This window comes from Zalophus californianus, chromosome 15 (assembly GCF_009762305.2).
Source record: "Zalophus californianus isolate mZalCal1 chromosome 15, mZalCal1.pri.v2, whole genome shotgun sequence".
Taxonomy (NCBI): domain Eukaryota; kingdom Metazoa; phylum Chordata; class Mammalia; order Carnivora; family Otariidae; genus Zalophus; species Zalophus californianus.
Window position 1 is genome coordinate 12,794,298 of NC_045609.1, and position 26,079 is coordinate 12,820,376.

The window sequence follows — 26,079 nt, forward strand, 5'->3', positions numbered from 1 at the left end:
CATGGATGATTAGAGAGGAGTAGATTAAGCAGCTGGATCTGAATTTGATCTCACTGTTAATCTTTCTTGATGTGAAATGTTTTATAGCAGTAAATGCATTTGTCTGTACTTGACTGTCTCAACTAAATAGTTTTTAGAATGAAGCTAATTTTCACTGTGTCTATAAGAATTATGAAGGAATAAGAGTAAACTATTGCTATGTACACTTACTCAAAGCTTGTACATATCTGTGTTCAGTTTTTCTGAAACTTATTTTACAGAATCTTTTACCTTATACAAAATATATATTAGAAACTACTGATCAGGGACACCTGGGTGGCTCAGTCGTTAAGCGTCTGCCTTTGCCTCAGGTCATGATCCCAGGGTTCTGGGATTGACTCCCACATCGGGTTCCTTGCTCAGTGAGGAGCCTCTGCTTCTCCCTCTCCCTCTGCTGCTCCCCCTGCTTGTGCTCTCTCTCTCTGACAAATAAATAAAAATATTAAAAAAAAAACTACTGATCATTATATTGCTATGGAAATTATTTTTATTTTCATTTCACATTTAGGATAAGATGCCAAGCTGTGTTTATAGTATCTCTTTAAGGGGTATGGAAAACCATTATTTCTAGAATTGATTTTAAAGAACTCTTAAACTGTTTACTCTGCATTATGATCTTTAACGTAGGAAGGATAAACATCCAAGATTTTATTGCTGACATTTTTTGTTTTTAATCTAAAAAAATTTTGGTGAAGTTTTTACATGTTTCTGTAGTGCTTTCCTTAATACCTTAAATGCTTGCTAAGGAACGGAAAACAGCTTTTGTAAATGTGGCTATTTATTTCTCAGAGCTTTAGCTGCAGGAAGATTTCCTAAAGGAATTTGAATATTAAAATGTTTTTTATCGAAGTTAGTATTAAGTGAGTTGGTGTTTATTTGTTGAGTTCTTACTAGTTGTGGCACTGTGTTAGGCAAAAAGGATTTTTTTTTTTTTAAACAAATGAGACCTGCTTTCCCTTCTTAAGGGAAGTATAATCTAGTTTGGAAAGAAACAATACAATACCGTAACACAATGCGGTGAGTCCTAAGAGGCATGTAGAAAGTAATTCACTGGGAATTAATAGGAATTTCTGTAGCAGCAGTAACATGACAAAAAACATTAGTGAATAGTGTTGAGAAAGTGAGTCCCCTTAGGAGGAATTATGGGGTGGCAGAGTGTGTCCTGAGATGTAGCAAGAGATTAGGAAGGTTAGAGGGTGAGGGAAGTATAGAGCACCATAATAACAACAACAACAACAATAACAACAACGAGTTGGAAACTTATTCCCTAGGAATTGGAGTGTCGCTTATTATTTTAAGAAAAGTGAATGACAGTTTTAGCAGTTGTAGAATTTGCACTGGATAGAAAGTAGACCAGGCAGAGTGACCAGTTAAGAGGTTGGCAGCATTGCAAGTGAGAGAGGGGATGAGGGCCTGAGGATGCTCAGGCCTCAGGTTAGAGGGGGAGAACCAGATTGAAGTAATGATCGTAATCACTAATAAGCATTGATCTTCCTACAGTCTGCTGGGCACTGTGCAATGCATTTTATGTGCATTATCTCATGTAATTTAAATATACACAACAACTTGGTGTGTTCTTAGATAAGACTGAGGCTTAGAGGGAGGAAGCCAAGAAGCCAAGGTCATAGAGTTAGCAAGTGGCGCTGTCAAGCCGAATTAACTGACTGGGCCCCAGATGAAGTGCTATTCTGGTTTTTCCCTTAGTAACTGGGTAGAGGCCATCAACTGAAATAGGAGTGAGGAAGGAAGAGCTGGTTTGTTGGAGGGAGGAGGTTAATGATTGCCTGGGAGAACAGACATGTGTATGCAGAATACAGACAGATTGCCTGAGTCTGAATCTTGCCTCTGACACTTCCTAGCTCTGTGACCTGAAGCAGTTGCTTAACCTCATTGTGCTTCAGCTTCTAACATGTGACAAGTAGGGATATAATTATACTTATGAGCTTGTTATGAGGATTAAACCAACAGCTGTAGTGGAGTGCTTTTAGGAGTGCCTGATGGGTAGTAGTCATTTGTAGATGGCAGCTACATCATCATTATCATCGTTATCAGTATTCTATAAAATCCAGAGATCTGTGTTGAGGATGTATGAGCTCTTCATTCTAAAACTTCCAGCACATTCCTTCTAAAAGGGATATAAAGCGGGGGGGTGGGGGGGTGGGGGGTGATGATCTACCTGGATGAGCCTTCATAGTTCTGTTTATTGTCGCCTCACTATAACCACAGGTGTCTCAATTTCCATTCTTTTGTGGTGCTCAGGATCAAACCCAGGTTCTTCGGAGACATCTGATTGCCCAATTTGTTTCTTTTAGGGAAAGTGAACTGCTTGTTGAAGGGCTTAACTTTGGTATATTTTGGTGTGACTGCCTCTGAATTTATTTTAAAATTCGGCCTTGCTACACCGTGCCTGGGCCAGCTTTGTCAAAGGAGGAGCCATGATGACTTCTCTCTGGGCCAATCACAGGTGTCCAGGCAAGCTCAAGAGAGAGTGTTAACTAAGACATCATGGGCTTGGAGAGGGGGAGGGGAGCAGGCGGTGTTGTTTGTCGACTCCCTGAAATATGAAAAAAAATAGTACGTTCACTTTTCTGGGGCTACTGCTGTCTTAGATTTCTACCCTTTGCCCCTGAACCACAGCCCTTTTCATTTTATTGAATTTTCTTTATCAGCCTATGCCATTCTACATAAATTGAAAATATTTCATTCAGTGCATTTTTGTACTTAGCCTAAAAGCATAATACAGAATAAAAGTAGGAACAGTACAACTGTCCCCCCCCCCCCACATTTACTGGTTAAGGATTATTTATACCTACATTTTTTTAAAGATTTTATTTATTTATTTATTTATTTATTTATTTGACACAGAGAGAGTTCGCAAGCAAGGGGAGCAGGAAAGGGAGAAGCAGGCTTCCCCCCCCACCCCCAGCAGGCAGCCTGATGCAGGGGCTCCATCCCAGGACCCTGGGATCATGACCTGAGCCGAAGGCAGACGCTTAGCTGACTGAGCCACCCAGGTGCCCCTGTAGTCCTACATTTTTAATATGGAACATCTACATCAGAGCCAACTTCTACCCCTCTTGTAATTCCAGTTAGAACTGGAGGTGTTACTTCTTGTTAAAATGTAAATACCTCTTTCTAGGAGGAGCAGAGTGTTTTGTTTCTCGGTTTTTGTTTTTTTCCCCAGTTCATTTACTTCCTGATGTAAATGGAAAATGCGGAAACATGTGGAGAAAGATAGCATGAAGGTATAGAACACCTTGAGAAGTTTGGGGTGGCAGGATATTAGCCTGGAGGAGTGAAACAGCGTAGGACAGAGAGGCAGGATAACTGCCTGATTGCAGTTGCACTTAGTGCAACAAGCAAAAGTTTGTAGAGAGAGGTTTTTGAATCTTATTTCCAGGTGTACAGATTGCAATCTAGCAACATTTACAGATAGTATTTAGTGTTAAGGAAACTTCTTTGCCCATTGTCTAATTTTTAATTGACCTGACAGAAGAAGGGCTGTGTCTTCTAAACTTGGCTATTTCTTCTAAAATTGGCTATTTTAGTTCTAGTTAATTAGCTCTAAAAATATCATGTAACTCCTAAGACAGTCATGGGACCCAACATGGAACTTTGCACCGGTGGGCTTCAGTTTTTGTCATCTTTAGAATGTGGGGATGGAGAATATGATGTCTCAAGTTTCTGCCATTGTGAAAATGTGTGATTCTAACTTATTCACATTCATACTTTTATTTATGTCACTTATGAAATGGCATAAATAGTGTTATCATTGTTTTCCCCAAAGGGTTTTTAATTTTTAGTGATGTGTTGCAAAGAATATATGAGATCTTTGGGAAAGTCATTAATCAGTCTATATTCAATATATATTGAATATATTTGGAGAGATGGGATTTAGCATAATTAATTGTCCATAACGACCAACCTTTATTTTTAGGAAGGCTGCTTCAAATCACTACAGGTTCTGATTCAAAAGAATTCATTGAATATTTATTATTCTGTGTAGTAGTGTGTTTGATCCTCTCAATAACCTGCAGTTGATAGCAGTCTCTTCCTTTTTGGTACATAATACATTTCTAAAACAATATTCTTTCCAGTGGTAATTTCTCTAATATTATTTTAATTAAGAAATTTAGGAAGGTACCTAACATTATTTTAAAAATGAATTTACCAGGATTTGGGGCATTTGATGAAAGTTAGGAGTTGAGCCCTTCAGATATTACCATTTCATGAGGAAAATGTATGATTTCTAATCAGGCTCTAAGAGTAAAGTTCATTCTTATAAACTTTTTTATTGTATTTTTCCTCTGCTCCTTTTCTGTAGAAGTCACAAGACATGGAAAAGAGAAAATATATTGGTATTCCCTCCTTTTATTTTCAGTGCTTCCTTGAAAACTGTATGGCCATAAAGCCCAACATCAACATTTCCATGTACACTGCTCTGAGGAGAGGCTGTAATGATCTCTTTCTTCCTCCAGATGGCACTCTCTGCTGTCACCTAGTGCTGGGCACCTAAAGGGAACTATGATATTTACCAAGAATGTTTACTGAGGTTGTATAATCTTCAAAGATCTACAAAGTAACTCTGTGGGATAGACATTTCATGGAAAAGGAAGCCAAACATCACACAGCTTTGTGTGGTGGCTGGTAATTGCTAGATTCACACTCTGCCTTTATTTTCACCACTGTCACAATGCTGACTGACTATTCACAGCAGAGTCAAAACCTAGGAAAATAGAATGAGTAAGCAGATTAGTAAATATTTATTATTTATTGAATAAGTAATAAAGTTTGGTTGAATTTATGAATGAGTGAATGAATGAGTGATAGATTTGATAGTTCTTGGGGAGGAAACTTGGTGAGGTAGGGAGCCCTTTTTGTCCTGCTGTTGAGCCTGAGATTTTATTTTTAGTGGTAACTGTAATGTTTTGGGTAGCACTGATAAAAACACAGGAATGACAAGGTATTTAAAAATGCCCAGAACTGGAGAACATAGGCAATATGACTTAGTGTAGTAGTTTTATACTGCATGTCAAGGAAATGACTGTGTCAAAATCCTCAAGACTGAGGGTGATAGCTTAATTCTGTGATCTTTCGGATAATGGGTTGTGGCAATTAATCACAGAACCAGAACAGAGCTAAGATATCATAGTCAACTATCCAAATGTCTGTGGGGAGTCTTACTCAATAAAAGCAGAGCCGCAACTGACTAATTTTATTGACCATTTCACTTCCAGAAGGTTAAGGAGGTAATGAGGGAAGCTGATAACTCTGAATCTAATTTTGACTCACTATGAGGGCTTAATTAGGCAAGTGAACATAATGGGAATCCTGAGAGAAACCCATGTCATTCATTTAACAAATTCAACAAATAGGTGTGCCACATAGTGTTCTAATTGCTGTAGATTTTACAGTAAATGCAACAGACAAAATCCCTGTCATCAAGGAGCTTTTGTTTTAAGAGCTAACAATGACCTGTTGTCCAAAAAACTAGCCTCGTGGTTTACTCAGCTGCAGTGTCCTTAACTTGCATTTTAGACACCTACTCGCACAGTTACACTCTGGGTGTTATCATCTGGAACTGCTTGTTTCAGAAACTGAAAAATTCCAATGTCTTTTATTCCCTCGTGGGTTTTTTTTTCTTTTTAATATTCGCTCATTTTTTATTCTTCAATCTCAGATTGATTGCAGGCCTGTATTTCAACTTGTGTATCAACATCTGCCTGGCCTCTTTTTCTAGCCAGTCTGTATTCCAGTTTTGACCATATGGATTGTTCTCTCACTGTACCTTAGTTCTCTTTCCCTTCCTCCACCCACCAAAACTCCCATTTCTACATCAGTGATACAATCTGTGCTATCTCCTACTAGATACAAGCAGCTGAGCCCTGCTGGAGAAACTCAACCATCTGAGAAAAGTGATTCTACCTGAAATTCGTGGTTTTCAACCTCTGCTGAGCTCTCAGCCCACTAGAAGTTCCTTTTATTTATCCTTGGTCACTACTGTCTCCATCCTTATTTGCATGCTTCTCATTTTGCATTTTGATACCAAACTTACCGTAATTCTGTCAGGGACTTGACTTGAGCTGCTCTTTCTGTCTGTATGCCTTTCTTCCCCCCTTTTCTGTCTTTACATGTTCAACTTTTAGTGAAAGATTACATCCTTCATGAAGCTTCCCTGACTACTCAAATTGGATTCAGTGTCCCCTTATCCGTACACAACACCCTGTGTATTGGTTTGCCTTTGCCACCACAATGGGACCTTCTTAGAGGCAGAGACTGAAATTACTTTCACATTTTTGTGTTCTTAGTACCTAGCACAATGTGGGTGTTTTAGTAAATGTTAAATGAATAAGTAAGAAACAGGAAGAGGAATACAGAGGAAATCTGGAATATGGAGAATTAGAAATACAGAGTTCCAAAACAAACAAACAAACAAACAAACAAATACAGAGTTCCTAAATTTCAAAGTAAAGATAGATATGATGCCATGGAAATAGTCTCCAGAAGGGAAAGTGTGTGTCACATGGCCATAGGTAGAGTTTTTATTGAACAACTGGAAATAGTATGTGAAGAAAAGAGCAAGGTCAAGTGGCCAGATGAACTCATATTTAAAATAACATGTGCAGAAGAAGGAAAGAAGGATATGAAACAAAAATACATAGATGTAGATACAGATATCTCATATAAAAGAGGAATATAACCCTGAGAATAATGAGCTGAGGTTTTGCAAAAGGTTAAGGCTGACCTTTTACATTTTATATATAGAAGATGAAAACAGCAAGCAAATAATAGATTTTTGTTTTAAACAAACTGGCCGCCAGATGGTAGCCACACTTGTGGTGAGCATGGCATAGTATAAAGAAGTTGCATCACTATGTTGTACATCTGAGACTAATGTCACATCTGAGACTAATGTAACTATACTCAAATTAAAACAAAACAAAACAAAACAAAAAACCTGACCCTATAATTGGATACAGAGAGTAAATGAAAATTCTCAGCTTCTGTTTTGTTTCTGGCTTCTCTGACATAAGGAATGATCTCCACACAGATTAATAAAGCTGGATGTAAGAAGAATAATAGAAAATTTAAGCCCACGATTAGAGAGGAGATTGTACCAGAACCTCTGGTTGCTCTAAATGGGTTCACATCACAGGTTCAGATTCTGAGAAAATGTGTTAATGTCATTGATGAGCAGGTAATCTTTGAGCAATTCTGGGGAATTTGAACACTATTAGAAAACAGTAGAGGACCAAAGTTCCAAAATTATAAAACAAGAACATAGATTCCATAGACTTTAGTGAGCTTGATGTTACCTCCACAGAAGATTCTACAGATCGATTTAAAAGATTCTCAAATATTTACAGAAGGAAAAGATGAGCAGTAAGGGTTACAGGGGTTTTCTAAGAATAATTCCTTCCAGATAACCCAGTTTCCACCTTTGGCAGGGACGCTGCATGCACAGATGGGAGAATGCTGTGCCTGTAATCTATCTAGACTCCCATAAGGTATTTGACAGCCTCCATTCTGTCATTGCCTGCTTGCACACGTGTTGGGGAACTGGACTGCGGTATGGGTCCAGGGATTGAATAGCCGAACTCGGTCTTAGTTACTAATGGCAGCCTCGTGGGAAGTCTCTTACGGGCGGCTGTTTTTGACCCCGTTCCACTCATCAGTTAACACCTCCTCCTACTTCTCACTCTCAGCCAGCAGCCTTGCAGTTTATTTCACCAAGAAAAGAGAAGCGCCCAAATCTTGGTCCATTCAGGGCCAGATATACCAGTCTTCTTGCGTGTGCTCACATGCTCTGTCATACTTTTTGTTCCATTACATGAACTGCCAGTGTTCCTAGCATTCGTACATCAGATCCTCTTCATACTGCCCACTCACTGCTCCTGCAGTTATCGCCTCTCGTTCTAGTTTTTCATCTCTTTTCCTTTCTTCATTGGAGAAACTTGCTATATAAACATAGTATAGTAGTATCTCAGGTTCCAAACATGCTGTGTAATGTCCCTTCTTAGAAAAAAAAAAAAGTACACCACCTCCCCCATCCCATGTTCTCTTCAGCTACCCCCCACCTCCTTGCCACCCTTTATGGCAGAACTTCTCAAAAGAGCTGTCTTAAACTCCTTGCCCCCCTCACTCACCCCCTGTGCCGCTCTGCTGAGACCACTCTTGGACAAGGTTGTCAGTAACTTCCATCTTGCTAAATCCAGTGGTCAGTTCCCAGTCCTCATCTTAATCAACCTTTCAGCAATATTTGACATGGTTGGTCAGCCTTTCCCATTTCAAGCTTTCTTTACCTGGTTTTTGGGAGGCACCACTCTCCTGATTTTTTGTCCTGCCCTACTTGCTGCTCCTTCCCAGTCTCCTGTGCTGGATCCTCCTCCTCTCCCTGACTCGGGGATGCTAACCCCAGGGCTCAGTCATAGACTCTCCTCTGCTTCATTTATACCCATTCTCTAGGTCCCCACCGATCACTACGATAGCCACTGACCACAGCCCAGTCATTGCAGAAAGTTCTGTTGGACAGCACTGCTCTGGATTATGCCATCCATCTAGTCCTGTTTAAACACGTCTACATGCTGATAACTCCCAAATTGATTCACCAGTTCCAGCCTCCCCACCTGAACTCCAGTTTGGCATATCCTTGGTGTCCTTTGCTTGGTTTCCACACGACCTATCAAACCTAACATAGCTAACATTGAACTTTATTTTCCCTCTCATCCTGCTCTTCTGTCAGTCTTGTCTATCACTAAACAGTGCTGTTCTTCACACAGGCTTAAAAAATCTTGCAGACTCTCTGGGGTGGGGGGCAGGCAGGAAGGAGACTTCCGTTCTTAGGGAGAATCAGTTCCCTGGGAACACGTCTGTTTCATCTTTCCACACCTTACTTAAGTCCCTGGCGAGTAGGAATGAGTGACTTTTCTCACTCTTTGTAATACTTTTTTTTTTTTTAAGATTTTTTGTATTTATTTGACAGAGAGAGACACAACAAGAGAGGGAACACAAGCAGGGGGAGAGGGAGAAGCAGGCTTCCTGCCAAGCAGGGAGCTGGATGTGGGGCTCGATCCCAGACCCTGGGATCCAGACCTGAGCCGAAGGCAGACGCTTAACGACTGAGCCACCCAGGTGCCCTCTTTGTAATACTTTTTGACTTCCCTTGCACTCAGTTTTCAATGCATCAAACATAAACTAATCTCAAAGCCTGGAATACTTTTCCCAGATGCTCACATGACCCATTTTCTTCCTTCATTCAGGCTTCTACTCAAATACCACCTCTTTAGACAGCCCTTGTCACCCTATCTGAAGTAGCATTCCTGTCACTCTAGCCTTACTCTGTCTTATTTTTTATAGCACTTAGTACTGCCTGACATTACAATATGTTTGTTTTTCGTCTGTCTCTACCTCACTGGAATCCATGAGAGTGAGGATTTTGTTTTTGCTCTGTTCCCAGTGCCAAAAATAGTAGCCAGCAGATAATAAATGTTCCATAAATATTTGTTGAATGAAATGCCATATTAATGAAATTTCTGATGAAATAAAACTAAGAGGTATAGCTAATACACTGTCAGGTTTTTGCTTTGTGTTTTGGCCATTCGTGTTTTATACTTTACCGGTCACTATATTAGAAAAACTTACTATTTTCCTGAGGTCATTTATATGATTATGGGTACTTTGTTATTATGCTTTTCATTTTTTTTAATTTTATTATGTTTTGTTAATCACCATACATTACATCATTAGTTTTTGATGTAGTGTTCCATGATTCATTATTTGCCTATAACACCCAGTGCTCCACGCAGAACGTGCCCTCTTTAATACCCGTCATCAGGCTAACCCATCCCCCACCCCCCTCCCCTCTAGAACCCTCAGTTTGTTTCTCAGAGTCCACAGTCTCTCATTGTTCGTCTCCCCCTCCGATTTCTCCCCCTTCATTTTTCCCTTCCCACTATCTTCTTCTTCTTCTTTTTTTAAACATATAATGTATTATTTGTTTCAGAGGTACAGGTCTGTGATTCAACAGTCTTACACAATTCACAGCGCTCACCATAGCACATACCCTCCCCAATGTCTATCACCCAGCCACCCCATCCCTCCCACCCCCCCCACCACTCCAGCAACGCTCAGTTTGTTTCCTGAGATTAAGAATTCCTCATATCAATGAGATCATTTATTTTAATATAAAAATTCTGGTAATATTGTTGTGAGCAAGTTTTATTTATTATGACATAATAATAGTAGCATTAGAAGTTGAATATGATAGTAATAATAATGTTTTTTAAATTTAAATACAGCATTTTAACTGTAAAGTAGAATAAGTGGTAAGACAGGGTCCCTGTCCTTAAGGAATTCATGACCTTGGGGGTAAGACAGTCATAAGTACCTACAGGGTATTTATGTAGTTTAGAAACAGAGGCAAGTACATATACTGCCCTAAGGACGTCTTCAGTCTATTTTTTTAAACTCTATTTGCGGACTTCATGGACACCCAGCATAATACAGGATGACAGAAGTTAGAATGCAGCTGAGTTTATGGAGGGTGGTGGCAGAGTAAAGGAGGTCACAACTGATTGTGCTGGCTGATAGAATTACGATCTTGGGTAGAGTGAAACTCCATGGACATCCAAGCTGGGCTGTGAAAAATACGGCTAAAGAAGCCATCCCAGTTTAAGTGCATTAGAGAAATCCCTCAGCAGGACCTAGAAATGTCCCGCGATAACAGAGAAAAACAGACGGATCCAGTTGTCTGTCAGCTTCCACTTCTAACAGCCATGCCGAGCTACTTGGAATCACTGTAGCATCTCAAGATGGACGGCTCCACCTTGTAGTAGTCCAAACCAGAGGGTAATCAGAGTCACAGCAGTTAATCAAATACCATCTTTATGCTCATAATTTGATAGTTTCCCCTTCTGTAATTTTAGAGTTGAAAATAGGTGGGTGATTTGTATTAGCTGAGGATGCAGCAGGAGCAGGTATGGAGGGTGTATTGAGACTTCATTCCAGGGCTTTTTCATTTGGTTGGGCAGTTGATGCACTGGCCACTGGTGCCCCGAGTGCGGTAGTGGGACTGAAACCTAGCCTGTGCGTGGATAGCTATGTGCCTGACATGGGGCTGACGAGTCTGGGAAAAGGTTCTTTCCTGCATCACGCAAAGCCCTGTGTCGTCTTAACAGCAGCTAATCCCGTTTCCTGCCTCCTATATCCTCAGTACCCAGAATAATGTGGTACAAGTACTGTTCACCAAGCTGAAGGGAATTCAAGAAAGTTCTCTAGGTTTGGGCCTTTTGAAGGAATTAAAGGTCACTCTGATTTAAACACTTGGGGTTTGAAATAAACATTCATGGTTGCCGTGTACCTGTAATAAGGAAGTATTTTTTATGCCTCTGCCTAGGCACAACTATAGAGAAGGGGAAAACAGGTAACTCAACAGAAGCATTTGTTGCTACCTCAGAAGTAGGAATATATACTTTAGTATTCAGAAATAGCCTTCATTGCATTATACACAAAAGGTTAATTCATTTTAAAAACTTCAACAAGGATATGAAATTTGGTGGTGGTTTATTCATTGTTTGGTTTTAGTATTTTTCTGAGTTTTCATATATCTCAAATACCTTTCACTCTCAAGGAGAGTAATAACTTGGCTACCCATAGTATGTATGTACATGGTATTCCACTGCCTCCTAGATTCAGTGTTAAGAAGACTGATACTGGGCTGATTCTTCTTCCTTTATAGTTAACTGGTGATTTACCTGGAGGTTGTAAGGTGTTGGAAGGAGGGGAGGAGTAGGGAGCTGTGATCAAGTTGCTTTGTTCAGATTAAGTATATTCCAATACTTCCTGTCTCAGGATTCCATTCTTGGAGCTCTAGAAATTTTTTAGTGTGTTCTTGAGGTTCAAAAACTTCATTGGCTTCTTTTACATCAAATATGAAGACTGGCCATTGGTTTTTGTGTCAGAACTTTATTAAAATTACTTGTATTTTACTATTACCATTAATATGTTTGTCTTTTTTTTTTAATAGGTGAAGCTTTATTCTAAGGATATTTGTTTGATCTGGTTCGTGAGCTCAAATTACAAAGACTCTAAATGTTACAGGAGTGTTGAGAGATTGGTAAGTATTTAATGTAATAGATATAAGCAGTCAAAATACTTGTTTCAGTCTAAGCCTTTGAAACTACATAGTTATGTGACATTAATTAAACCCCAAAGTACAAACAACTAAACTTTCCATTAGTACAGATGGATATATAAATTGTGGCTTATTCATACAATGGCATGTTGCATAATGGTTTAAAGGAACAAACATAATGTTGAGAGGAAAAATAAAGTTATAAAAGGATACATATAGTATACTATTTATATACATTTTTAAAATAGTTAAAACAATACTGAATATTTTTATGGCTATAAACATGTAAAAAATTATAAAAACATGTATAGAAATGATAAACACCACCTAAAGAGAGGAAGAAGTGGGGTGGGGTGTGGCTTTCCTGTACTGTAAGGTTTGATTTCTTTGTGCCCACACACACATATACACACGCTGATCTGAACACCGCATAATGTTAATACTTGCTAAATCTGAGTATTGGCTATAACCGCATGTTATATATTCTTTGTATACTTTTCTGGATATTGGAAATATTTTTGAAAATCTTTTAAAAATACCATGTAATCAGGACACCTGGGTGGCTCAGTCGTTAGGCGTCTGCCTTCGGCTCAGGTCATGATCCCAGCGTCCTGGGATCGGGCCCCACATCGGGCTCCCTGCTTGGTAGGAAGCCTGCTTCTCCCTCTCTCTCTCCCCCTGCTTGTGTTCCCTCTCTCTCTGTGTCTGTCTCTGTCAAATAAATAAATAAAATCTTTTTAAAAAAAATACCATGCAATCATCTTTTCATTTGGCATTCAGAATGGCTGAAAGGCATTCAGTGAAATTCAACATTCCTATTAGATGAGCAGGAAGAAATGAATACTTATTAATGTGCAAGGCAAAAGTGTCCCCCATCACCCCTACCAATGTTGTTCTGTTAGTGCTAACTAATGTAGTTAGAAGAGTAGAAAGTGTGTGAATATTGGGTAGGAGAATTCAGAATACAAATTGTTATTTGTAGATGATAGGATTTTATATCTGGAAACTTCAAAAAAATTAATGAAAGTTCAGTAAGAAGTTTGGATGTATGATTTTTATATCAACATAAATATACTTCCTATTTGCCTCCTACATACCAGTTTTCTTTCCTAATTAGATTATGTAATGGAAACGAAATCCCATTCAGAATAACAGCAAAAACTACAAAACACCCTGGAAGAGACCTAACAAGAAATGTGTAAAACCTATTATATGAAGAAGTAACAGCAATCTCTACCACAAGGACATAGAGGATAAATGTGCAAGTTGAGTAAGGATGTTCATTGCAGCTCTGTTTATGATAATCAAAACTAGAAATAGCCTAAATGTTCAATGAGATTGGCTGCATAGTTAATAACACTCTAGATAATGAAAAACATATTATGTATACATGCAGCGGCATGCCACAAAGCTAGCAAAAAGTAAGAGAGAGCTCATATGAAAGGGTTTCCAAAATACCTACGTGAATCAAAACGGGTCAGATCATTTACATAGAATACCCTAGTTATGTAACTGTGTCTATATTTTATGTACATTTAAGAATCAGGAATAACATACATTTCTGCATATATTGTAATTTTTTTTTGCCAACCTGGCATCTTGTGTTTTTAGGAAGTGGCACTGAAATCATTTCCTTAGTAATTGTCATACCTAAATGTTCACATTATCTTCATTTCCAGAAAATAGATCCTAATTATTACCACAATTTTTAAGTTTTTCACATTTTTAATATTGCTAAAGTTGCAGTGTGCCTTATAATCAGTGGTGTCTAATAAGCACTGGGAGCCAGCTGCACTTGGCGAAGGGGTTGTTCTTGCAGGCTCATGAGGGAACTTGGTCATTAGCTGTTCATATCAGCACTTTAGTTGAGTTACATGCATTGTCGGTACTATATCTGATGAGTTTTAAATGTTTTCGTGTTTAAATGTTTTCGGAAACTTTCTGCTGATCCTCTCTGGTAAGATCAGGAAAGTGCCAGCATCAAAACTTACAGAATGATGTCAGCATCTTTGGAAGAAAATCCCAGGAACAGTAGTGTAGCACTCGTAAGAAATGGTGCATAGTGGGTAGTCTTGATGGCCTAGAAGGTGATATTGTATGGAACGTTCTAAGTGGTAAGAAGGTACTGTGTTACACTTTAATTGGCAGTGTTACTTGTTTTAGTGGTACACTAAATAATTATGTACCTTAAAATCTGTGACAAAAATAAATAAAATCTGTGACAAATTAGGTGAAATAAGTTAATAAAATTTGATAACTATGGACTGAATATAAATAAATTTATATATTATGTACATATTATAATATATAATTAGTTTATATTATTGTAAATTATTTGATTTATTGAATATTTTTACCTTATGAAAGCTTTATAAAAAGCCAGGATTTATATAAAGGAGGGTATTGCTACATTTTGGGATAATGAGTAATGTACATTTTATTTTTTATACTTTTTCCTAGTGATCAACAATATTAAAAATAATGATCTTTGTTATGCTACAGAGGGGATTGTGACTGTAATAATACCTAGAATTCTGATGGGAATCCAGGACTTAAATCATCAGGCCCAAAAATGAATAGGAACCAAAGTAATACTAGGAATTTCTTTGGTCTCTCCCTTTCATGTTTATCTGCTTCCCTTTGCATCCTAGTGGTTCATTTTCACCTCGTTGGCTTCTGAGCCTCAACTACCTCATAATGACTACCACAGGCCCATCTTTATGTGACTTTTCAGCTCATCACCTATGTCCCTTAATTCAAATTCCTATGAGACAGAAGGAGCCTAATTGGCCGGATGCCTCTTTGCAATCTGCATCAGCTTGCAGCCAGATGTTTGTGGCTGCTCCTGAATCAGGTGTGCCTCAGTTAATTAGGGCTCGGAGGCTGGCCTTGCCCCTTGGCGATAGGCACAGTCCTATGGTCCACTGCCTTCTCCGCAGGGGCTAGGGGGCAGGGCCCCCCAATGGGTGAAGCAAGACTCCACAATATACATCTTATTTAATCTCTCCAGACTGAAATGTTTTTAAAGGTTACTGGGTGTCTCAAAATTACTTTTCGCCCTAAGATTAAACTGTTCTGAAATTCCTTGGGAATTTTATTGTTCATGGTTTTTCCTTTCTAAATAGTTACACATTTTTTTTTCTTTATATTGGTGTTTTTCCTCTCCCGTCTGCTTTACCTTATTATTTTCCTTTATCTTAAAATGTCACATTGCCTTTTGATTTAAATGTATAGTAAGAAATGAAGTGACATAACTTCAGCTGCTAGACTTCTTCAGTTTTTATTTACCTGATGATAAATCCTTTTCCCTCCATTAACTGAACCCCGGTTGTTGGGGGGAGGGTGTATCACTGATTGTCAGTTCCATCATGTGAAAAACAGTTTATATTTTTAAAAGATCCATTCATATTTGTAAACCATGTAGAACAAGAATTGTTTATAAGTAATGGGTTTATTTTTATTCTGTGATGAGGCTATTTAAGAAGGTCAGGATCTACCTTAACTGCCACCTCTCACTAGTGTATCTTCTATCTAGGTGCTTTCACTTCCCGTTCTTGGTTATGCTTAGGGATTATCACACCCACGACTATTTATGCCATGTAAGAATATTTAAGGAGCACCTAACTAGATCAGAACTATGTCTGAAAATATTATAGGGTTAAATACCAGTGCCCAATAACTTAAAGTCAGTCTTTGGTTAAAAAACAACCTTAAAAACACTTAGTTTTAAACATAAATTTTTATTTCTCTAATCTTCTTTGGTAATATTTATTTGATAGCTCGGTCATGAGCATCGACAGTAACTCATTGGCACGTGAATTTCTGACGGATGTCAACCAGCTTTGCAATGCGGTGGTCCAGAGGGTGGAGGCCAGGGAGGAAGAAGAGGAGGAGACACACATGGCTACCCTTGGCCAATACCTTGTCCACGGCCGAGGATTTCTGTTACTTACCAAGCTAAATTCTGTCATTGATCAGGTAACATTTTCATATCAAATAATTTTTTCACCAGTATATTATAGTTGATTACAGATACATAATTTCTGGGTTCCGTAGTTTCTGAGAGTCTCTTTGAGATAAAGTCCTATCTCTCACATCACTTCAACAAAGAAAAGTAGCCCCGTCTATGAACGTACTGTTTATTTGAATACTTTTCAAAATGTCTGAAATGTCTTAGGATGATAAATGGCCTTTCTTCTAAAATGACCTCATATATATTAAGCTTTTTATCCTAATATTAGTGTGAGATAACTATGATTATTAGTAGAGACCTAAGATTTTGATTCAGAAAAACATTTGCACTTTCAATAAATTCAGATATGTTTTTGAAAGGTTTAGTGTAAATTATATTTAGAGAGTTTACTAATTCTGGGGTGAAAGTAGAGAATCCTTAAACCGATAATTACATTGGGTCCTTTAGCTTGTATACATCCAGTTTTTTATACCTCATTGTGTTTGCTCCAAGTATGGTCTGAACATACAGTATTTTGTTGTTTCCTTACTACGGAATTAACAGAACTCTAAAGCTAGTTGGGAAATAGAGATGTCATCCAACCTTCTTTTGTGGTTGAAAAACAGATACAGAACATTAAGTAACTCAGACAGGCTTAACTTGCAGCCCAAACATGATTTATGTCTTTACTTCCTTTTAGTAAAAAACAGATATGTATTTTATGAAAGAAAAAATTTACTGTCTGCTTTCAGGGGACTAATTAATGTAGTTAGATAATATTTCAATTAACTTGAAAAGATAATAAGGTCTCTGTAGCACCAATATGACAGACATTTTTCAACACTTATAAATGTTACTGGCTTTAGATAGAAACTTAACTACTGTTGAAATTTCTTTGCCACCAAAGCATTTTGCTAATAAATACGTATATTGGGTAAATGCAGTGACTAAAATTAAATAATGCGTCTGTTTTCACTATACACTGAGGAACCTAACAAATATCAGGGAGTATTTGTTCACTGTGGTGTCCACCTGTCATGAAATTTTCCAGACTATTTTCCAAAATATTATGTATTTTTACTCCTTTCACGAATGTTATTTATTAAATGCGTGACTACGTGTAATTTAATTTTTTATATTTTGTATGACTTTTCCATAAATAAATTTTAAAATTTAGAAAAAATTATTTGTTAGATCATGTGTAGTGATTTTTATTCCAAAATTTTGATGATTTAATAAGCATATCATGCTCTCTTCATTTTCTTACCCCACATTAGAACATTTCAGTGATTTTTCTCTTTTTTTAAGGATATCCTATAAGTAGCATCAGAATTAACAAATACCCAGGAATAAATCTAATAAAATATGTACAGACTTCTGTACGTAATTCTATAAAACATTGTTGAGAGAAACTAAAGACAACCCAAATAAATGTAGGCCTACATAATTTTCATGTATTGGAAAAATCAGTATTGTAAGGATACTTGTTTTCTTTAAACTGACGTGTAGATTCCAGTGTAATCCTAATCAGAATCTCAGTAGGTTTTTTTAATGAAAGCTGTAGATGTTAAGATATAACCCATATGTCATAGAATTCACCCATTTCATATGTACAACTCAGTGGTTTTTAGCATAATTACAGATATGTGCAACTGTCACATAGTCAATTTTAGAACATTTTCATCACCTCAGACAGGGGCCTGGCACCTTTTAGCTGTCACTCCCCTATCCCTCCCATCACCCCCAGCCCTAAGCAAACGCTAATCTACTTTGTTTCTATAGATTGTATGCTTTCTCTTTTAAGTCATGAAATATCTTTTAATGTATTATTAAATGGCTGAAATCATCCAAGTCATAGTTGCAACAATATTTTTTCCTAGGGTAATATCTTGTATTCCCTCTTCCCCAGTCATTCACTTTTGGAATATCTGTAGCAATGACAGTAGGTACCAGTAGGAACAGTAGAAGTAGAGAGCAAATAGATAGCCATTTAAAAAATAGGGCTTATCAACATTTAATTATTGAAACCGGGAAATGGAGAATGATAATTTGGATCTTTAAGGCAAATTTAATTGTGCAAGTTTAATCACTGAGAGTGGAATTAAAACAGTAGATTCAAAGCTGTACATTTCAAGAGGAACTTCACCTTTATATCTGTGCTTCTCATGAATAGGAGCACTTCTTGGGTACTCTGAGCAAGAGGCAAATGAAGCCCATAGCTACCATTCCACTTTTGTGCAGGGGCTTTATTAATAGATATTTGGTATAAATAATTAAATAGACTTTTTATTGCTATATAATTTACATGTAGTGAATGCACAAATGTAAAGTGTATAGTTGAATGAGTTTTGACAAATACAAACACCTGTGTAACCACAGCCTAGATCAAAGTTTAGAACATTTCCACCACTCTAGAAAAAGGTTTTCATGCCCCTTTTCAGGCAGCCCCTCCCCTTCCCCCACTGCAACACAACCACAATTCTAATTTCCAACATCTAAGTGTAGTGTTGCTTGTCCTAGGACTTCATATAAGTGGAATCATGCATTATGTACTCTTGTGTCCCAGAGCTCTATCCATTACACGTGCATCAGTAACACTACGTTTTGTTTTCCAATCGGTATTTTGTTATATGGATATACCACAATTTGTGTGACCATTCACCTGTTGTTTAACCATTTGGCTTTTGTTTCCTTTCGGCTATTATAAATAAAGCTGCTGTGAACATTCTTAAAAAAGTCTTTGTGTGAATATATTTTCATGTTTTCTGGGTAAATAGGCATACAGTTGCTGTGTCAAAGGGTAGGTGTTTATAAGAAAGTGCCAAACTCTTTTTTCAAAGTGGTTGTACCACTTTTCATTCTCACCAGCAATGTATGAGAATTCTGGTTGCTCTGCATCCTCTCTGGTATTTGACATTGCCAGCCCTTTTAATATTAGCCGTCCTAAGTGAATATGAAGTAGTAGCTCATTGTGATTTTAATTTGCATTTCTCTAAAAACTAATGATGCTGAGCACTATTTTATGTGTTCATTGGCCGTTTGTACATCTTCTTTTGTGAATGTCTATTTAAGTTTTGTGCCCATTTTAAAAGTCAGGTTATTTGCTTAGTATCCAGTTGTAGTTTTTTTTAATGTATTCTGGATTGCAAATATGTCTTTTGTAGCTTGCCTTTTCATTTCTTAATAATGCCTTTAGAACAGCAGATTTTTTGTATAAATAGTGTATTTTGTATCCTAAGAAATCCTTATCTTGTATCCCAAAGTTGCAGAGACACTCTCCTATGGTTTTTTTTTTTTCTTAGAAGCTTTTTAATTAGTACTTTTATGTTTAGGTCTGTGATCCACGTTGAATTAATGTTTGTGTGCAGGGTGAGGCCGGAGCTACAGTCCCTCTCCCCTCCTCCCTGTGCAGTCACCCAGTCCTCCCAGCCAGAGTCTGCCCTTTCCCCGCAGAGTAACCTTGGCACCTCTGTGGAAAATCAATTCGCCATATACTTGGGCTTTATTTCTAGACTCTTCTCTTCCACTCTCTATCATCTGTTTGCGTTACTGTGGCCTTTATAATATGTCTAGAAATTAGGCGGTATAAGTTCTTCAAAATGTCCTTCATTTTCAAGAATGTTTGACTATTCTAAGTCCTTTGCATTTCCATATAAATTTTAGAAGGAGCTTATTATTTCTATAGAAATGCTTGCTAGGATTTTAGTTGTGATGGCATTGAATCCAGAAATCAATTTGGAGAAAATTGACAATGTTGAGTTTCTCAGTCTACCAGCATGGTGTAAATATCTGTTTATTTGAGTTTTCTCTAATTTCTCTGCCATATTTTTTTGATTTTCAGTGTAGAAGTCTTGCATATTTTTGGTTAAATTTATTCTGAACATTTTATTATTTTTGATGCTATCGTAAATGGCATTTAAAATTTTTATTTTGTCATTTGTTGCTCATAGAAATATAATTGATTTTTGTACATTGACCTTGCATCCTATGCCTTTGCTAAATTCATTTATTTGTATTTATTTTGAAAATTTTCTGCAGTTTGTGATGAGCTGCTTCAGATCTCCCTGTCCTCATCAGGAACAATTTAAATACATTAAGTTGGATGACTTAAAAGATCTCTTCCAACATAAAAAGTATTTGTTTTCATATAACATTTGATAATAACAGTTTCTGATTTTTTTCTATACCCTGGTTATAAATATATACAGCTTAATTCTGATGTAATGAATAGAAAATCACAATCATTTATTACCAACACAAGTGTGATAAATACTACTTTTTAAAACTTCAGCATACAAATTTCCATACCTGTTCACACTTTATGAATGCTCTATAAAGTTGTTACTTATTTTGCTGAATAAAATGTGAAGTTTTACTGGAAGAGGTTATATATTTATGAACAAAACATTATTTAAAAATTATAATAGGTCTCTTTTTCAGCTGTTTTCCGTGTAAGAGAGTACTTTTTTCTTCCTACAGTTTTGTAGTATTATCATTTTAATATATAGTACTACATAAATGGCCTGTCATTGTAATATATAAAATAAGTATAATAGAAAAATATCAGACCTTTAGAAGTATGGCTACACAATTCATTCACTAGTTTATTCAGAGGGCCACGAAGTACCTACTAAATGCCAGCACCTCTGCTAGATGCAGAGATAAAAGAGCAGAGACCGTCCTTACCAGGAGCTCTTAGCTTTTGAAGAGACGGACAGATTGAAAAAAAGGCAAGGAGGATAAAACAGTGTGAAACTACTTGGGGAGTGGAAAGGAGAGGGCCAATGATGCTTTTTAGAGAAACTGGCATCTCTAAGTAGGGATTAGCAACGTAGAAAAGGGAGGAAGCATTGGACCAGGGGAACCGTAGATGCAGACCTTGGAGGCTAGAGAAGGAAGAACATTCAGTGACCTAGCAGTAGTTTAGTGGGCTTAGAGCAAAGGCTGTATGTGTGGTTTGGGTGGGTGGGAGGACCGGGCAGGCAGAGGCCATGTGATGGCAAGCCCCATGTACCATATTAAGGAGGAGTAAGTTTTCTTCTGAAAACATTGGGGAGGTTTTGTTTGTTTTGTTTTGTTTTTTACATGGAGGAGGTTTTGAAGCAAGAAAATAGGCAATGAAAATTGTTTTTCACATTTGACAAGTAAATCATTGGAAATAGGGAGAATTATTTCAGTAGGAAAATAATGCAAACTTTTAAAATTAGTAGAGGCAACTATAATATGTGAACTTTACTAGTTTTACAGATTCTGTTTATACACATGCCAAGATCTATCTGTGCATGATTAGTTTGGCAGGAATGAGGGAGTAGGGGGGATGCTGGTATTCCTACTTCTTGGAGTAGTGAGCGTATCATCTTGGCCTCTAGACAGTGGTGCTAGCCACAGAGAGCAGGTAATCCAGTGAGTTATCTCCCTTTATACCCAGGCTAATAGATAGGAGCAATGGGTATATTAGCAATCAGGTGATTGCTGCGTAACAGAGCACATTCCAAAAACGTAGCGGCATAAAACAACAAAGATTCCTTTGCTCATGTGTCTGTGAGTTGGCAGCTCAGGTAGACCCAGCCGGGATCACAGCATCCGCTAATTGTGGGGTCGGCTCGGCTGACCTCTGACTGTGCAGTCTGTTGGCAGAAGACTGAGGGCTGTTGGATAGGGCTGTCGGCCAGGCTGCCTCAGAGGCTTCTTCGATTTCAGTAGGCGAGGCGAGGCTCCTTTACATGGTTTTGTGGAAGCATTATTCCAGGAGAGGAGCAGAGAAGCTGCAAGATGTCACATAACATCACTTCTGCCACGTTCTGTTGGTCAAAGCAAGTCACAAGTTCAGCGCAGAATGAAGGGATGGGAACACGGACTCCCATCATTTCAGGAGAAGATAATTTGTGGCCATATTTTATCTACCATCATCTCTTCTCTGGCCACAGTTATTAGCATTCCTCCCACACTCCCTCTCCCACAGGACTCTCAAAGTCCCATCATGGCATCAGGCTTGAAGTTTCTGATCTCATGATATGTATCAGTTCTGGATGCAGATGAGGCTTCCAGGTGCAGTGCTTTGGTTACAACTCTTCTTGATTGAGAGACTTGTGAACACAAAAGCCACACTCACCCATATACAGTGATGAGTAGGGACAAGTTAACACACTAGATACTTGTATTCAGAAAGGAGAGTGACCAGGGCGCCTGGGTGGCTCAGTTGGTGAAGCATCTGCCTTCGGCCCAGGTCATGATCCCAGGGTCCTGGGATCGAGTCCCGCATCGGGCTCCCTGCTCATCGGAGAGCCTGCTTCTCCCTCTGCCTGCAGCTCCCCCTGCTTGTGCTCTCTCTCTGTCAAGTAAATACATCTTAAAAGACAGAGAGAGAGAAAAAGAAAGGAAAGTGACCAGAGGCTCAGCAGTCACTGATCCACTGAGCTCCTGGCAGGCATGTCAGTGACCCCTATTCTTGGGGCAGGGAATGTTCTCTTCTGTGGGAGTGCTTCCCTAATCCATGGTTCTCCAGGGCTCTGGGCTCCATCCTCCGAGGTATCTTCTCTTTTCCATAAGAGACAGCTTATAGGGCGCCTGGGTGGCTCAGATGGTTAAGCGTCTGGCTTCGGCTCAGGTCATGATCCCAGGGTCCTGGGATCGAGTCCCGCATCGGGCTCCCTGCTCCTTGGGAGCCTGCTTCTCCCTCTGCTTCTCTCTCTCTCTCTCTCTCTCTCCCTCTCTCTCCCTCCTCCTCTGTCTCTCATGAATAAATAATAAAATCTTTAAAAAAAAAAGAGACAGCTTATAAAGTGCAGCTTTCTTACTCTGTTCCACGCCTGTAGAAAAGTGAGAGCCCCATGGTCTCTATACATTTTGAATTGTCTCTGTTCCTTTTAGTCCAAGCTGCTTGTATTTTTGAATAATACAACTTTCTTTAAAAATGTTATGGGTTTCCTCTGAATTTTAATGGAGTCCACCGCATCCCCCAAAAGCTACACCTATAATTGTTTTTGAGACAGACCTCTCTACTTCGGGCATGTAAAGCTTGTGTGGAATAATGTCCACAAGATTCTTAGGTAGTACTTTTTTCTAGCGGATAGGTTTTACTAGGTACCACTTAAAGTCTTTCTGGAGTCCTAACAAAGAGAAATACAGCCAGTTTATAACCCTGCTTTGCTGGGAGAGGAGGAGAAAGTCAACAGGGACTGGTTGGGCGAACTGGGGCCTGCAGACCCAAATCCTGCTGTGAGTGATCTGTGTCTGGACAGCCCACAAGCTAAGAATAGCTTTTGAGTTTTTAAAGGGTTGTTAAAAGAAACAGAAGAAGGTGGTGCAACAGAGGCCGTATATGATTCAAAAAGCCAAAAGATGTTTACTCTCTGGCTGTTCACAAAAAAAGATTGCCACCCCTGTTATAATTCAAGAAGAACTCTGAGCATAATGTTTGACATCAATGGGAAAAAGCAGTACATTTAACTCTACTGAGACATCAAAAACATTTGATGAAATTAATCCATTCTTAACAAAAACTCATAAAATAGATTAAGAATAGAGGGTGCCATATACAAAGAGTAGAAAAACCAATAATATTTTTTAGGAAGAAACTCTACAATAGAATCAACATAAGAATAACTCTTTATGACTATTTCTGTTTGTTATATTTTAAAAACACACAGTAGTAAAGTGGATCATGAGTAATGACAGCTAAAATGTGAGAAAGATGGAGAAATAAAAATACCATTCTTCAAGTGATACATTACAGAAGAATCCAAAAGATTGTTGTTTCCTTTAGCCACAGCTATATAGCTAGAAAATAAAAGAAAAAAGATTCTGTTTACAGTACTAATGAAATGTTCTTATATATATGTGTGTGTGTGTCTACACACGTACATTACAAATAATTATAAAATTCTGATAGAAGAAATAAAGGACTTAACACACACATTTCTGCTTACATCTGGAACATTAAATTTAAGTAGCATGTCAAAATGCTGATTTAGAGTAATACCATTAATACCAATTAAAGTAACTTCCCGTCATCTTCCATCACATTCTGAATCCAGTCCAAGCACTAAGCTTAGCCTGTCGTCCTGAGGTCCTTGAACCCCGCTGGTCTGGTTCCCCCCTGCCTTTGCAGTTTCCTGGACATCCGTCTGCCTTGCATCTCAGTCCTTTCCCTGACTCATTTGCCCTTCCTCTCCCATCCTGTCACTATTACCTGAACTGTGAAAGGAAGTGCCTGACACCTGGTAGGTACCTAAAATATGTTTCTTAAATCGCACCAAAAAATTACCACCTGAATGAGAGTGATTTTACTGTTTATTATTGGTGGGGAACTTAAAAAGGCATGTTGCTGTCCTTCTGCCTGCGGAAGGAGAAACATAAAAATGTAAGTATTAAGCAAAGAGTGGTGTGATTTCTATAGATTGGACAGTCTAGGAATAGCCAGGAATCTGCGTAGGCATATATTGCCAAATATGGCATATTGAGAACTTTCTCCTTGTTGACATGAGGTAGCACCCCATTCCTCTGGAGACTGTGACTAATTAGGACCTTGGGAGAGAAAAACCAGAGCTTGGGGTGAAATAGAGGACTGCAAGTTCTAGTTTGCCAGGATGCCCACAAATAAGAAAAAAAGATTTTCTGACTCTCAAAGGGATAGAATGATCCCTGTGGTTTCTTTGGAACTTGAAAGGATAAGTAAATCTGGAAACATGCAATACCTAAAAAAGTAATGGATCCAGAGGACTATCAAGAGCTTCCCCAATGATGAATTGTTTAGAAATTATTGTGATTTAATGAAGTCAAGAGTTGTTCCCTCACTGTTATGTTGGGCCACGTGGAGACAAGTGGTGTCCTCAGGACTGCAATTCCAGGAGGAGTGGCAAAAACCAAAATGCTTCAGTCTCATTCTTTTGAAAGTCCCATGGTTTCCAAGGACGAATCCACTTGGTGAAATGGGGGCACAGGCATGAAGTCCTGAGCGATGGGGGGAAACAGTAAACTTGGGTTGGTGTGGGAGAAAAAGCTTCACAAAAGAGGTTTTGCCAGCTGAGCCTTAAAGGTAGTGAGGGCCCCCTTAGCTAAGTGGAAGGAGTGAGAAGGGTTGCAGACCATGTGTCATGCAGAGGCTGGGAGGCAGGAATGCCTATTCACGTAGCAATGACAATTTGCCAGTGTACTGTTGTGGAGCAAGGGCTGGGGCACTTCACATACTCTTAAGGTTTCCACAAGCTCTGTTAGAATGTTACTAGTTCATCTGACAAAGATAAAGACTTAGATCAGGAGGACTCTACAGGAATGGTGTGCCCAAAATTGGTTTACATTTTTTAAAAGATCATGTACATTTTGCTGGCATCTTTAAAAACGTCGAGGTACATACTGAGTATGTACCAGAGTATGAGCTGTACATGGAAATGTTATCCAGACATCCTTAGTCTTCCTAATTTTGAGGTAAAGCACATGGAAATAGGCCCCTTGGAAATAATTTTGACTATGCATCCAGAATTTAAAGTCATTCATGCCAATAATATTATCATCCAACTCTGTACTAGGCATTGGGTGTCAAGAAAGAGGGGTGATTGCTAAGGACTAGGGCCTGGGCCCGGGAGTCCATGCTCTGAGAGAGGACTGGGAAGAACGTTTGGAAAAGTTTTCCATCCTAATAGAGATAAATCCAAACTCCTTCACATGGCCCACAGGCCACATTAGATCTGGCACTCTACCTCACCAACCTCTGCCCTCCAGCCTCATCTCCTGGCACTCTCCCCATTCTATTCCAGCCACACTGGCCAGCTTGCTGTTCTGTGAAATAGCCAAGCCCATTCCCAACCCTTTGTGTACTTCTTAGGAGCCCTTTTCCTCCAAATCTTTGCATGGATTCCTTCTTCTCTTTGCATATCTGCTCAAGTGGCCCATTCTGAACAGCCTATCTAAATGTCCTCCTTTTAGTCACTCTATAATCCCTGTCCTGTTTAATTTT

General features: G+C 38.6%; 1 protein-coding gene across 8 annotated transcripts in view; it reads left to right on the forward strand.

The window, feature by feature from the left end:
- The window catches only part of LYST (lysosomal trafficking regulator), a 177,552-nt gene that overhangs the window by 25,903 nt on the left and 125,570 nt on the right, over positions 1 to 26,079 (forward strand). For 5 of the 8 annotated variants that reach the window (XM_027587647.2, XM_027587628.2, XM_027587614.2 and 2 more), the window contains exons 2-3: positions 12,065 to 12,154; positions 15,952 to 16,150. In XM_027587647.2, the coding sequence (XP_027443448.2) occupies positions 15,959 to 16,150 (192 nt within the window). In that variant the 5' untranslated portion in view covers positions 12,065 to 12,154; positions 15,952 to 15,958. Of the gene's footprint in view, positions 1 to 12,064; positions 12,155 to 13,289; positions 13,443 to 15,951; positions 16,151 to 26,079 lie in introns of all 8 variants that reach the window. The other 3 variants (XM_035724098.1, XM_027587622.2, XM_027587638.2) reach the window with 1 other exon arrangement.